At 51.6% G+C, this 13,037-nt stretch overlaps 1 protein-coding gene across 1 annotated transcript, besides 1 other annotated feature; it reads left to right on the forward strand.

Moving 5' to 3' along the window:
• On the forward strand, window positions 1-13,037 carry Tc00.1047053509555.10 (uncharacterized protein; the record flags this gene model as incomplete). The annotated part of the gene is made up of 1 exon (XM_802366.1): window positions 1-13,037. A coding segment is annotated over one exon (13,037 nt), but the record flags the coding sequence as incomplete, so codon positions are not given.
• Window positions 1-13,037: a sequence feature (heterozygous, non-Esmeraldo-like haplotype).

The raw sequence follows: 13,037 nt of genomic DNA on the forward strand, positions 1-13,037 counted from the left end.
CCAATGAAATGGGACTTTTGGGCTTTTCCACGATTGTCGTGAAGAGCAGCGTCTTTACTGTTGGCAGTTCGTACCTCATCTGCTACATTACACAGGGGAAGGCGTACTTGACGTGGCTTAGTAGAGGCGATCATACCTCCCCCATAATTGTCTGGTCAAGTGTGTATAACCACTACGACATGCAGCCACCGTTTGCATTTGGTGGTCTTGAGTTGGTGAACCTCACCGTTAGTGAACAGGCGCAGGCGGGTCGTCCTATTAATCAAGGGCTCGGTGGTGCCAACACCATTTTTCTCATCCCCTGTAGGGGAACCGGTGCAAACTGCGGTGGGACCGATAATCTACCAGAGTTGTGCGCCAGTCAACCGCCAGACAGCATTTTGTTGAATAATCTGCGCGGTGTGATGACGATGTCTGTTACGGGTAGTTTCACAGTGCCGTATGTACCCTCGCCCAACGGTTACGCCATTTGCGTTCCATATTGCTACGATGCATCTGTGGGATGCGGCACGAGTGTGGAGATGTCATACACGGTTGTGACGGACGACAAATCTACGCCAGTTATCAATTTTGGTGAGGCCAATCCAAGTTCCTACAGCGTTACTCCCGCAGCGCCACAGGCACGTGAGTTGAGTTACATGCTGCTGACTGGTAGAGACCTGACTGATAGGGATGTAGTTCGTGTTATTCGGAGTGGGAGTACATGTGGGTCTCCGGCGGCGCCGTTACTGACCAATTTAAGGCTTATCCGTCTTGTGGCCGTCAGCGATACTCTTGTGAATGTCACGTTTATTGCACCAGAACTCATCACACAACAGATGCGAGGTATTGTATGTTATCGCCATGCAGGCAGTTTATTATGGTCTTCTGTAAGAAAGGACCCGGCGTTACCGATGGATGATTTTGTTATTGATATCCTGCAGCCAACCAGTTTTACGATGGTCCCGGAAAGTCCGTCCACGGGGGAATCTATCACTCTTTTCTTTGTCGGGACTGGGCTGGATGCTTCGACAGATGAAGTATTTTTGACAACATCTCCATACTGCAACGGCCTCTTGCCGGAAATACCGCAGTTTCCATGCAAATTGAGTGGTGGGAATCAACCACAGTGCGTTGCCATAATAGATCCACCTTTGAATCAGGGGCTGACGCTGCACATATGCTACCGCAAGGGCGGTCAGGCCAGTTACGCACGCATAAATGGCACTGTTGTCACACAGAGTCGTAATCCCATCTACACCATCCGCCCGTATCCGCTTTACGCCGGCCAGAAGGGGACGCTGACGTTTCATGGGCGGGGGCTTTCATTAAGGGACAGCGTCAACTTTCTTGTCAGTGGATCAACCTGCGGTGAGGGTAGCGCCGTAAATACGTTTTTTATTGCAAACGGAGTGGAGTTGGAAGCCGGCAAAACGTACCAATACGGCGTGGTTGGAAGTGGTAAGCAATGTTTGCAGATTTGTTACCGGATTGCAGATTCCACCACGTGGTCCATTGCACGTCCAAGAACGATGATCCCTGTCGTGCCTACATGTGAGGCAAAAAATCTGTATGTGAGCACATTTAACCTGCGGTACACATCGACAACTACCCCGATCACTGCCAAGGAAACCGTCACATTGACGTTCTTGCCGCCGCCGCCCTTGAATAGCGCTGTGAAACTGGTCCGCATGGATGACAAGTGTGTTGTATCATTTTGCAAAATCGGAGGTGTCACTACCACGGCGTGCGAAATTGGGCAGAACGCAGATGACTTCACGTCTGATTTAACTGACAATAAAGTCAACATGATGGCTGGTGCGGCAACCACAAGCTACATTCTGTGTGTCTCGAGCTACGGGGAAAACTATATTCCTGTGCTACCGAGCGGGCAGGGGGAAACTTCCGTTGCCTTTGCGTTTGAGACCGCCGCTGCTAACCCAACACTGCAGAGTCACACACCCCAGCAATGGCGAGTCGCGCTTGCGTCGCTGCAAACAAAGTTTGGGGGTCATGATCTCAACAGCACGACCGATTCGGTGCTGGCGGTGTTAGGGGACGCGCTGCTGTCCACCACACCACGCGTGTGTCCACCTGCGACTGCAGTGCCGAGTACGGCTTTGTTGTCGACGCTCATTCCGGGCCCCTCCACAACGACTACGACGGCAGCTTACAGTGGTTCCCATCGCCGGTACACGGGAGACGTGGTGTACTTCTGTTATCTATGGAGTTCCGGTAATCGCATAACTTACACAGGCTCTCTCGCCTTTGCGGCCCGCCTGCCTTCGGAGATGACGGCAACGACACCGTTGTCGGATGGATTTCGCGCCGGCGTCCCCATCACGTTGAATTTCACGTCCAACACAAGTGCACTGCAGCCGGAAAATGACGAGTTGTTCTTTTACCGCTTTAAATTGCCGTTCGCGTCAGGCAGCAATTGTTACTGCGGTGCCGAGTGTCCGGCCAGAGCGCTTGTGTCGTACCCAACTGTCCCGTTAACACCCGGGGCCTCCCCCACTGAAGTTCTCTGGAAAAACCCGCAGGGACTGGACAATTACAACTACGACGCCATCTATGTTGTCTGCTACAATGCCTACGGGGCCGGAAGCCCATCGTACATGGGCCGATTGACTGTTGGTATGGCACAGCCAACGTTTTACACGGCCACCAGTGCAGATGTTTTTGTTCGCGTTGGTTCTCCCATAACAGTGACGGCCGTTCAACGCTGTACGGGTGCGGGTTGTCGTCAATTGAGCACCGACAATGACATGCGTCTTATTCCCGTAGAAAAACAATGCTTTCAGGTGAATGATTCCACGGTTTTTGCAGAAGTTGAGTTCATTGGGAACGCGACGTCGGATGGAACAAATTATGTTCAACGTCTGGTGGTCAATCAGAATGGTGAATACCGCGTGTGTTACCGTCTTGAAAGCTTTTACCGGGAACTGACCCCTTCGGTTGCGGCTTCCCCGAAACCATTGGCTGTGGGTTTAGCCGATCCTGCCAGTTTTACTACCATACCTGCGTCGCCATCTGCTGGGCAATTCACTTCGGTGCAATTGTCATGTTCTCACAGTGTCTGCACGGTTTGCACCACAGTGCGGCTTGTACCAGGCAACATGGCGTCTTGCTGGATAAATGTCGATGGCACCTTCTCAAGTGACACATGCCGGACGGTGACGCTGGTGGAGTTTTGGAACCAATATTTACCGCAGGGAACATTTACAGTCTGCTACGGTGCCTCGATTGAAAGCAGTCGTCGTGTGCCTGGAATTCTTGTCGTGGCAGCTGCAAATCCCTCGACATTTACGGCATCACATGCGAACATCTTTGTGAATCAAGTCTCTGAAGTGACACTTACTCTGGTGGGTACCGGACTGACAACAAGCGACCAGATCTTTCTTCTTACAACCATAGGATACTCTTGTCATGATCTTACGACGGGGGAATTGCAGAGCAATGGAACTCTGAGTCAGTGGTTTGCGCCGAGCATAAATCCGAACCCGCTAATTATCAACGCCTTAGGGACCACGGCGGAGTGGAATGCCTCGGATCGTGAGCATCGCTTTGGTGCTGGCCTACTTTCCGATCCCTTCTTTTGTGATCATCCCGGTCAATACTGCACCCTGCAGCTTTGTTACATGCGCAGTGGTACCACCTGGGCTCCCGTGCCGTTTGAAAATCAACCGCCTCTCCGTCTATTACCGTCGAATCCGACGAGTGCTTTCTTTGATAAATATCCACTGGCTGTTGGTATGTATTCTGCTGTCACCGTTTTTGGAAACGGCCTGGCCGCTGCGAATGTAGTGACAGTGCGAAAAAATACATGCGGTGGCGAAGCCGTCACCGTTCCTGTTGGTACTGCAACTGTAACTGCGGATGGGAAAAAATGGGTTGGTGTGGTGCGCTTCACTGGAGATGGGGCAACAAACTATGCGGTCTGCTATACGTGTGGAACCGCCACAACGGAGATCGATGATGCGCATGCAGGGCCTCAGGGTGTTATATTGGTGCTTAGTGAGTTGTACTACCTGTACGACCCGGCGAACTTCACGGAGAATCACGTCTTGGCGATGTATGAGGAACTGATGGTTGGGGGTACATTTGCCAGGGAACCGGTCAATGATCTTTCGTCGGCTGAATTGATAAGTGCAGAAACGGAGTGCAACTACTTGCCTTACTACATCGAAACCGGAAAGTCTCCCGAGTTTAGTGTCCTGCTGAAACTTCAACGGCTATCGCCGAATTACTTTGGGGCTCGTTTCACTGTCGAGGCAGGAACGTATGCGCTGTGTTTGCAGGTAAATTTGGGACTATTTCGCGTCGTACGGAATCCGGACGGTGCGTTGCTCACCACCACGTCGGCAAACCCGCCGGAGTACACGTCGCAGCCCGACCTTCCTTTCCCCGAACAACCATTTACGTTAACATTCCCGCTGTTGAGCGGCGATGTCGGGGAAAATGACTCGATACATTTGATAGAAGGTACGCTTTATGACTGTGGTTTCCACAATACCAGCAGCGTCGCTGAATTTCCTGTTGTTGCTGACCCTTCCGCTACAATTCCCACTGGAATTGTCTCTGCGATCTCGTTGCCCGCACGGCTGGTAGGCGTATTTCTGACCGTGTGTTACCGGCGTACAGGTGGAACATTTGCAACGGTACCACGAGACGGTCAGATTGATCATAATTTACATCTGGTGGAACAAATCCCAAGTGTATGGACAACAGTCCCTGTGCAGCCGCAAGTCTCACGGACGCTGCAGATCACGTTTATTGGTGATAAAAGGTTCCCTGACTTTCTGCAGACAACAGACCGCGCCGCTCTGGTGCTAGTAACGGGTGGTTCGGATCCAACATGCAGTGATGCACCTGCCTTCAAGAGTGGTGACTTGGTAAAGATGGGGGAGAATACAATGTGGGTCATCTCTGCCGACCAGCTCAAGGAAGGGAAATACATTGTCTGTTATACATCGACTAGAAATGGGGCACCTGTGCGTGTTATGACTCCTCCTTACCTGACAATTTACCCCACACAGTCGCCTTTAGGCATCTTTAAAAACGACGGTGGTCCCGTTGATGTGTACAGTGGGGAGCGTTTTTATTTAATGTTTGATACGAAAGTTCCACTGGACCCCGTCCTCTTTTCAGACCCCGCCGCCAGTCAGAAGGACGCAGTGCTTTTTTCGACCAAAATGGACTGCTCTTCGCCGCTTCCTTCAAGTGAAGTGGCAAGCGTTCCAGCATCGTTTCATTACAAACCCGTGAAGGTTAGAAATCCCTCAGGTATAATCGCCCCATATTTGCATATCGTCATTGTAACCACCGCAAAGAGTCTCTTTGTGTGTATGCGACGGGTTGGTCGAAAAGAAGGGGAGGCATTTTACAAATTTGAGATGATTGGTGACATGAAGGATCCCGCCATGGTGCATGTGAGCGAATCCCCGATTGAAAGCTACGTGACACAACCTTTACTCCCGCGGGCGTGGGTCCCATCGATTGGCGTGACAACGACGTACAGCACTGGATATCACAAAGAAAAAATGTACCAGCTATTTTTTACTAAAAGCGCTGCAACTGTAGAAATTGTGGATAATTGTTACCGTCCTACGGCAGAAGAAGCGGCAGAGGCACAAGGGGTTATTTTATTGGACACAACACTGCAGGTTATTCTGGAAACGGGTCTTACACTGCTTCCGTTCCCACAAGCCGGTCACTTCCAGTTGTGCTTACAACTTAAAGGGAATTCTCAGAATGCCGCCTCCGTGCATGCCACACCGTTGACTGTGTTGAATCCTTCGCCTATAATGTACATTGTACCGGAAATCATTGCAGTGGGCGCGACCTTTCAAATGGCCTTTGTGGCGTTAGACAACATATTTGCCTCGTCTGTTATATCCGATAACATCGCGCAGGTGTTTGTTGCACCATCGAATGTGGCAAGGGGAGAAACGATGCCGGATTGTGCGAATGGAGTGTCCCCCCCGAGTGGCGGCAGGACAAAATTTGCCGAATTCACCCCAACAAACGACACTTACGCGACGGTGCAACCACACATTTTGGAAAAAGGGTACTTTTATGTCTGTTTTCTTGTGTACGATCAGCTTTCGTTCTTTCCTGTGCCCAACTCGGAGGGTGGTTTTCTCTTTTCCGTTGGTCTCACGGGTGCGCAGAGTTATGTGGTGGTGCCATCCCCCGCGTACATGGGCGACAAGCTCAACATCACTATTCGTGGCAACGCATTAAGCAACAGGGATCATGTGAAGATTGTCGATATCACCGGTGACAAGGAGGGGACGGACCACAGTGCACGATGCACGGCAGAGGCAGAAGACGCGGATGCAGAAGAAAGAAATGGGGCAAGAGGGAGTGTGGTGGATGCGTTGAGTCCAACACTGGCGGAATACAAACCACGTGTGAACAAAACAGGACTTTTTATCCTTTGTTATCAAAGTGCCCCGCTGCAAAATAGTTGGATTTGGGTCTCAGACTTGAACGACTTTACGGTTGGTCCACCGCACCCTGACGCGTACGCAGTGCAGCCGGTGCCGTTTTACGTGGGGGAAGTGGGTCTGCTGCGCATTCAGGATAGCCCCACTACCGGACTGCTTGGCGCCAACGATGAGATTAAACTTGTGAAACGTGGCAGTGGTGTCGCCGGGTTTGATTGTTCTGAAGATGCTGAAGCAAGTCCAGACATCGGGAGACTTGCGCGCATCGCGGCTGGGAGCAGCAGGACGACTGCCAAATATGAACTCTGTGCATTGGCGGCGACACGAGTGACAGTGTGTTACCGTCTTGAGCATGGTGCATGGGCCGAAGTTCCGTTGCGTGTGCCTCCACCGTTTTATCTCTTTGAGCCGGTTGTCTTTGTTGCAAGCCCCTTTGAAGGTCCTACAGCCACCCCTTCGGCACCACGACCATATGAACCATTTGAAATGTCCTTCACTAGCAAAGAAGAAAAGGTGACGGTGAAATATGTGGGCTTTGCACCAGCCCCGCAGCCACCATGTGCACCAAATCCGCCATATGTAACGCCTGTGTATTACGTGAAGAATGCGGCCACAGCAAATTCATTTACGGTTGCACTTCCGAAGTCGGGTGCGTATCAGTTGTACCTTGGCCCCTACGCAGCGGAGGGAGACCCGCGCATTGAGCACGAGCAGATCTTCACAGTGGCATCCTGCGACCCGTGTTCCTTTACTCCATCGTATTCGTTCATTTCTAACAATGTGTCATTGACATTTCCAAGCAGCAGTGGCGGGAGTCTCAGTTTGGCTGACACCGTGCGTCTCGTCCCAGTCAGTCAAGGGGCAATGGGTAACCCGTGCGCTGCACCAACGGGAGCCTTTGCATCCGTAACACTAGAAGCGAATACGACGGTAAGTACAGTTGCCGCGACCGTGTTTGACCTCTTCACGGGCAGTACAGAAGCATCGCTTGGTGATTACTACGTTTGCTACCGTAAAGGGAGAGGCGACTCGAACTACGCCATTGTGACGAATAATAATGGCGAACTCTTGACCTTTTCCATCTACCCTGCGCTTCCAAGTGAGACCTCTGTGTGTCAGGCTCGCCCATTCTTTTTGGAGACGGTGACTTTTAATTTCTCGTTTGCCAGCTCTGCGTACCCTAAGCTTGCATTCTCCGACATGGATGAGTTTCTGCTGCTTCCCACCGATGTTGTTTGCGGCGCTGCAGGATCCGCTACCGCCAAGGGTGTTATACGTCCTGTACTACTAAGCCTTGTGGCACGTAATTTGGCGATGTGGTTGGCATTATTGCCCAATGGACACACAACCACAAGTTACCAGATATGTTTTCGTCTTGCTGCAGATGCCGTGGCTCGAGTGGTGCCACCATCCACGATCACTGTTGCCCCACAAGACCCGGTACGAGTCGTGACGGTGCCATGGCAGATTAAACCAGACACTGAAAAATTTCAAATGCTGATTTACGGCATGCAGCTTTCGGCGAATGATGATGTTTATGTTGTAGATGCCTCAGAGCGGTGTGATGAACGATGTGACGAGAAGCTTAACCCAACGCCGCTGGCTTCCGCCGTGTACACAAAAAATTTTGTAAATAACACCCTTGTGGAACTGGAATTTACACAGGCCCTTAAGGAGAGTGTCGCGATGGCTGTGTGTTACCGCCGCGTAAACCAGTTACTGGTGCGATTGGCACTGTTCTACGTTGGAAGGACAAACCCGGAAAAGTACAGCACAAACTTCGTCCCACGTGTGGGCACACGGCCGACACTCACCTTTGTTGGCACTGACTTAACGGCATTAGATCGTGTCTTCATTCTTCCGGAGGGGATAAACTGTGACGAAAGCTATGCGGTGGCTGTGGGGACGTTGGTGGATGCAACGTCGGGTGGGACAAGTAGGTTTTACATGCCTCTTGTTGGTCATGTTGTGGTGGGAATCGGGGAATATGGCGTGTGTTACTTTCTCCATGGCAGTGCGGGTTATGCGCTTATGTCGGAGCCGTTTCAGGTGCAGGCTGGTGGCCCATCGCGTTTCATTACGAGCAACACGCCAATGAGGGCACGGGCCACTGAAGTCACATTTGATTACACGCCCTACACAAGTCAAGCTGGGGATATGGCAATGGTTGCGTGTGCTGGCTGTAGCTGCTGGAGCGGAAATGCTGCAGTGCTGCCGTATGGCAATCCGCAAGGGACCGTCGAGGCGAAAGGAGAACAAATTAAACTTCGAGTGGGCATAACGAGCGCCGATTCCTACGCCGTGTGCTACCGTGTGTTTGACAGTGGCTATGCGCAGGTCGGGCTGCAGCCAATTCGGGTGATTGATAACTCGCCTGCTGCCTTCAGCATTTGGCCCATACCAACGTTTCAAGGACAGCGGCTACTCGTCACCGTGACGGATTTTGTGGGGAACTTTCTTAGCATGATGGAGGAGACCAATAGGGACACGGAAGGAAGAAACATGCTTCAACAAGCCCCCAATCCACAGGACGCAGCGATGATCGTCGAGGCAATTCGCCTTTGCTGGGACACCGTCGCCTTGAATCCGAACGGCATCCTTGCAGGCCCTTCAGAAGTCTCGCGTACCACCCCCAACGAAAGCCTCTGGCGAGGTCATGTGCCTTCACTGGGTCCTGGTGCGCTGCCACTGAGCTCATTCCCCATGTTGTTCATGCTGTGCTACCGTGAGCATGGACAGGAAGAGTTTGTTGTGGTGCCGTTTCCTCCTGAGCCCAATACGATGCTTCCTGCGAATCCCTCCAGTTTCTTGACTGTGCCTCCGGACGTCTTTAGTGGGATGATTCATATTCGCATGACATTTCCTGATGCGGCGGAAAATGACACCGCCTTCGTTGTTGAATACCCCGGCGATACCTTGCGGACGAACCATGCATGTGATGATACGAAGTCGAAAATAATAGCAGCTGAAGGCCCCGCGTTCCCGTCGTACATCTTTAGTCTTCCACCGCAACTTACGGCTAAATCTGCGGTTGTTTGTTACGTGCGTGCGGATGCCACCGTGGCAGAAGTGCCACAATTATTGATTTTGACGACACCGAACCCTGCTGACTATCTCATCGAACCACCTGCGGGGACTGAACGGCAACGGCAATATCTTGTCTTTGAATTCACCGGTACGGGCCTCAACCCCACAACAGATGCCGTTGTTTTCACCGAAGTGCCATGCGCAAACAGTCCAACGTGGCCACCCGTCTCTGCATCATCTGTGCGGCGCGCAAGTTTTCTTGCCGCCACCCCCAGCACACAGGAGGGGACATCACTGACGATGGTTGCACAGTTTGTCCAGAATGCGCAAAGGATGATCTTCGTTTGTTATCGCCGTGGAACCATCTGGAGTGAAGTGGATGGGCCACTGTTACTCAACAGCCCTCTCCCCATCAGCTTGACGCTAGTTCCGCCTGTAGGCAGAGCACGCGTTGGACAGAATGTGCAGATTCAACTACAAGGCACTGAGGGAAAGAAACTTGTGCGTGCGGCAGTCATCTCCGCCCATGACTCCAGCCCAGAGTCGTGGTGTCAAAACTTCACGGCGGCCAGAGTCCAGGAGCCGCTGCTCACAATTGTCAGCGACACACAGCTCAGCGTACCGATATGGCAAACTGCCGGTCCTGCACGTGTCTGTGTAAGGTACGAAGGCATGGCGTGGTCAGATGTTGCTCTAACCGCTACCGGTCCCGTTACTGATGTCGTTGTGGAAGGCCCTAACCCATCGTCCATGCGGACATTTCCCAATCCACCCCGCGTGGGCCAACAGGTAACGTTGACATTTCAACTTTCGGAACCGCCAAGCGCGGATGATCGCGTGCGAATCACTACACCAGAACGTGACGTGGCATGCGAAGACACGCATACCGTCCCCGGCTTTTCAGAAAATATGCCAGTGTCGCCTAATGTCGAGGCAATGACCTCCAGCATTACTCTTATAGATGGCACGGATCCGTTGGCATACCGAAGTTTTAACCACACTGGACAGTTTCGAGTTTGCTATTACAGTGCCGCAGCAAGGGTGTGGAGCATTGCGGGTGGATCAGTGGTTGCGAGCATTATCAATGTATTGCCGATGGCTCCAGAGAACTGGAAAACGAGCAGTGGTATGGATCCCGTCTTCGCTGAGCCTTTTGAACTAGTCTTTGAGGACAGCTTGGGTAGTTTGGATGCATCCGGTGACTCTGCATGGTCTGCGCCGCCGCAACAATCATGCGGCGTCGATCCTGTCGAATGTCCAGGGTGCATTATATTCGAATTGGACAAGGAGAAATCTACTGCAAAGCGTGTTGTCACAAAACCGGCAGCCTCTTTAGTTGTAGGCGACGTTAATCTTTGTTACCAGCTGCGTGACGCCACGGCGGCGTTGATCCCACCACCATTAATTATACAGGAGGGTGAGATACGGTGTGTGCAAGAAACAGCAGTACGAGTTGGTCAACAACAAAATATCACATTTGAAAAGAAGCCTGGTGTCGATGTTACAGATGACAGTTGGCGTGTATCCTTTTTTGGTACTACTGCGACAAGTTGCAGCAGTGGCTATGTCCCTGATTTTGTAGCAGGCAGAGCCCATATCATTAGTTTCAATTCAACTGCTGTGACATATACTTTGGAGTGGCCCGTGTCCATGGTGTCCGCGAGGTACCTCATTTGTTATACGCATAATGGTGTTGCACGGACTGTTTGTACATGTGAACAGATTCACTCCAGGACAGGCGAATGCTATTTGTCAACGCTTCAGGCCTCACCACTTTGGTTCGTTCCAAGCCCGGATCCAACGTACGTGGGACAAACGATACAGTTGCAGTTTACACTGGATGCCTCCATGATAAACTACCCTGTCACGAGGGTGAAGCTTGTGCCGTATGTGAATCTACTTACGGTATGCACCGATCAGGAAGCGTTTCCCACTGGGGGGAATGTACGTACAGTAACTCCAACTTTGTACGTCTTTCAGTTCAAGTATAGCTACAATCAGAGGCCGGGCAAATTTATTGTGTGTGTTCTCTCTCCGCAATTGTCCGAGTTTTACGCCCGTGTCGGTACGGTGAACCCAGCAACATCATCTAATCAACTTTGGGTACGGCCGTATATGGAGTTGACGACATTCCCCAGTTCTGCCAACCTCATTCGTGCGATGCAGACGATTCGTCTGACGTTTACACACATATCGTCTGACCCAGGTGATGTCGTTGGAGCAGGGGATCGTATTACGTTTGTACCATCGCCGGAAAACTGTGTTGAATCCTTCATTGATACGACTCCTGCTGCGGATGTTATGGCACTTTTTATGGTAGATGACACTTCCTTCTCGACAGTGCCCGCGCCGGTACTGGATCCGAGCAATGTGACGCGCTCATCTCATGTCTTTGTGACATTTGATCCCACGAATGGATTGGGAAACCATTTTGTCTGTTACAAACTGACTTACGGGACATGGGCCCCGGTGACAAACTCCATCGATGTACTTCCCTCTGCCGTGACGAAATGCGACCTGCCGCCATCCACTTCACGCCCCGACCCTGGTATGGGCCCGAGCTGGCGCGCGATGCAGTACGTGCGAGCCATCATTGTGGGAACCAAAGAAACGAGCACCCTGCGCACGGACGTTGACGCGGTGCGAGTAGTGCCACAAGCATCTCCTTGTATTTCGGACGCAAGTGTCGTCTTTCAGTCTGGGGTCAGCATTGAGGGCGAAGAAAACGCCGCCGTCATTGCCTTTTCACCGAGAACGGGAATCTTTAAAATATGTTACCGCATTGGTGGGCCAAATAGCATGATTGCCAATTGGAGCCCTGTCTGTACTGAACTGACATTCACGCAGCCATCGCCAACAGGCACCTTCACGGGGTGTCTACGCCTTGGGCAGAGCCTCATTGTAACAGCATCGCAACAGGATGGATTTCAATTTACTCTGATGGATACGTTCCGTTTTGTGGATGGAGCGGATCAATGCCTTTATGCCGACGGAAGCCAAACTGTTTCCGGCACCATTGCAGTCGGAGATGCAGCGCAGGCAATTGGAGGAACACCGGTAACCACGGCTGGTGCCACATTTGTTCTTCCCCCAGCTCTGTTAGGTACCGGAACCGTATCCTTCCGTCTGTGTTTCAAAGACTCCGCGAATAATCAGTTTGCCGTCCCAATAGACGCTACGGATTCCACCATCTCTGAATTTGATGTGGCCCCGCACCTTATTGCATCGGTTCTTTTGCAACACAGTATCGCCGCGGGACAACGTGTCTTTATAACGTTTGCTGCAAATCCTCAAGTGGGAGTGTTAACGCCTTATGCTGCGTTTCCACCCGTCCCCTTCTCGCCAGGACCCGTATACGATGGCAATTTTGATGCTGCCACAGCAATTCGTTTTTCATCGCCTTTTGCGTACCGTGAAGGACGCTGTTTTGTGGCAAATCCTACTTTAAATGGTGTCTATGGAAACAGTACGCAGACATTGGGTTCATTTGATCCCACGATGGGTGGTTCATATGTCGCGTGTTACAGATCGGTAAATTGCAGTGTGGAAGATGTGGGACTAACATTTCTAGTCAGTGGA

The sequence above is a fragment of the Trypanosoma cruzi genome, genomic scaffold (assembly GCF_000209065.1).
Source record: "Trypanosoma cruzi strain CL Brener 1047053516273 genomic scaffold, whole genome shotgun sequence".
NCBI classification, from domain to species: domain Eukaryota; phylum Euglenozoa; class Kinetoplastea; order Trypanosomatida; family Trypanosomatidae; genus Trypanosoma; species Trypanosoma cruzi.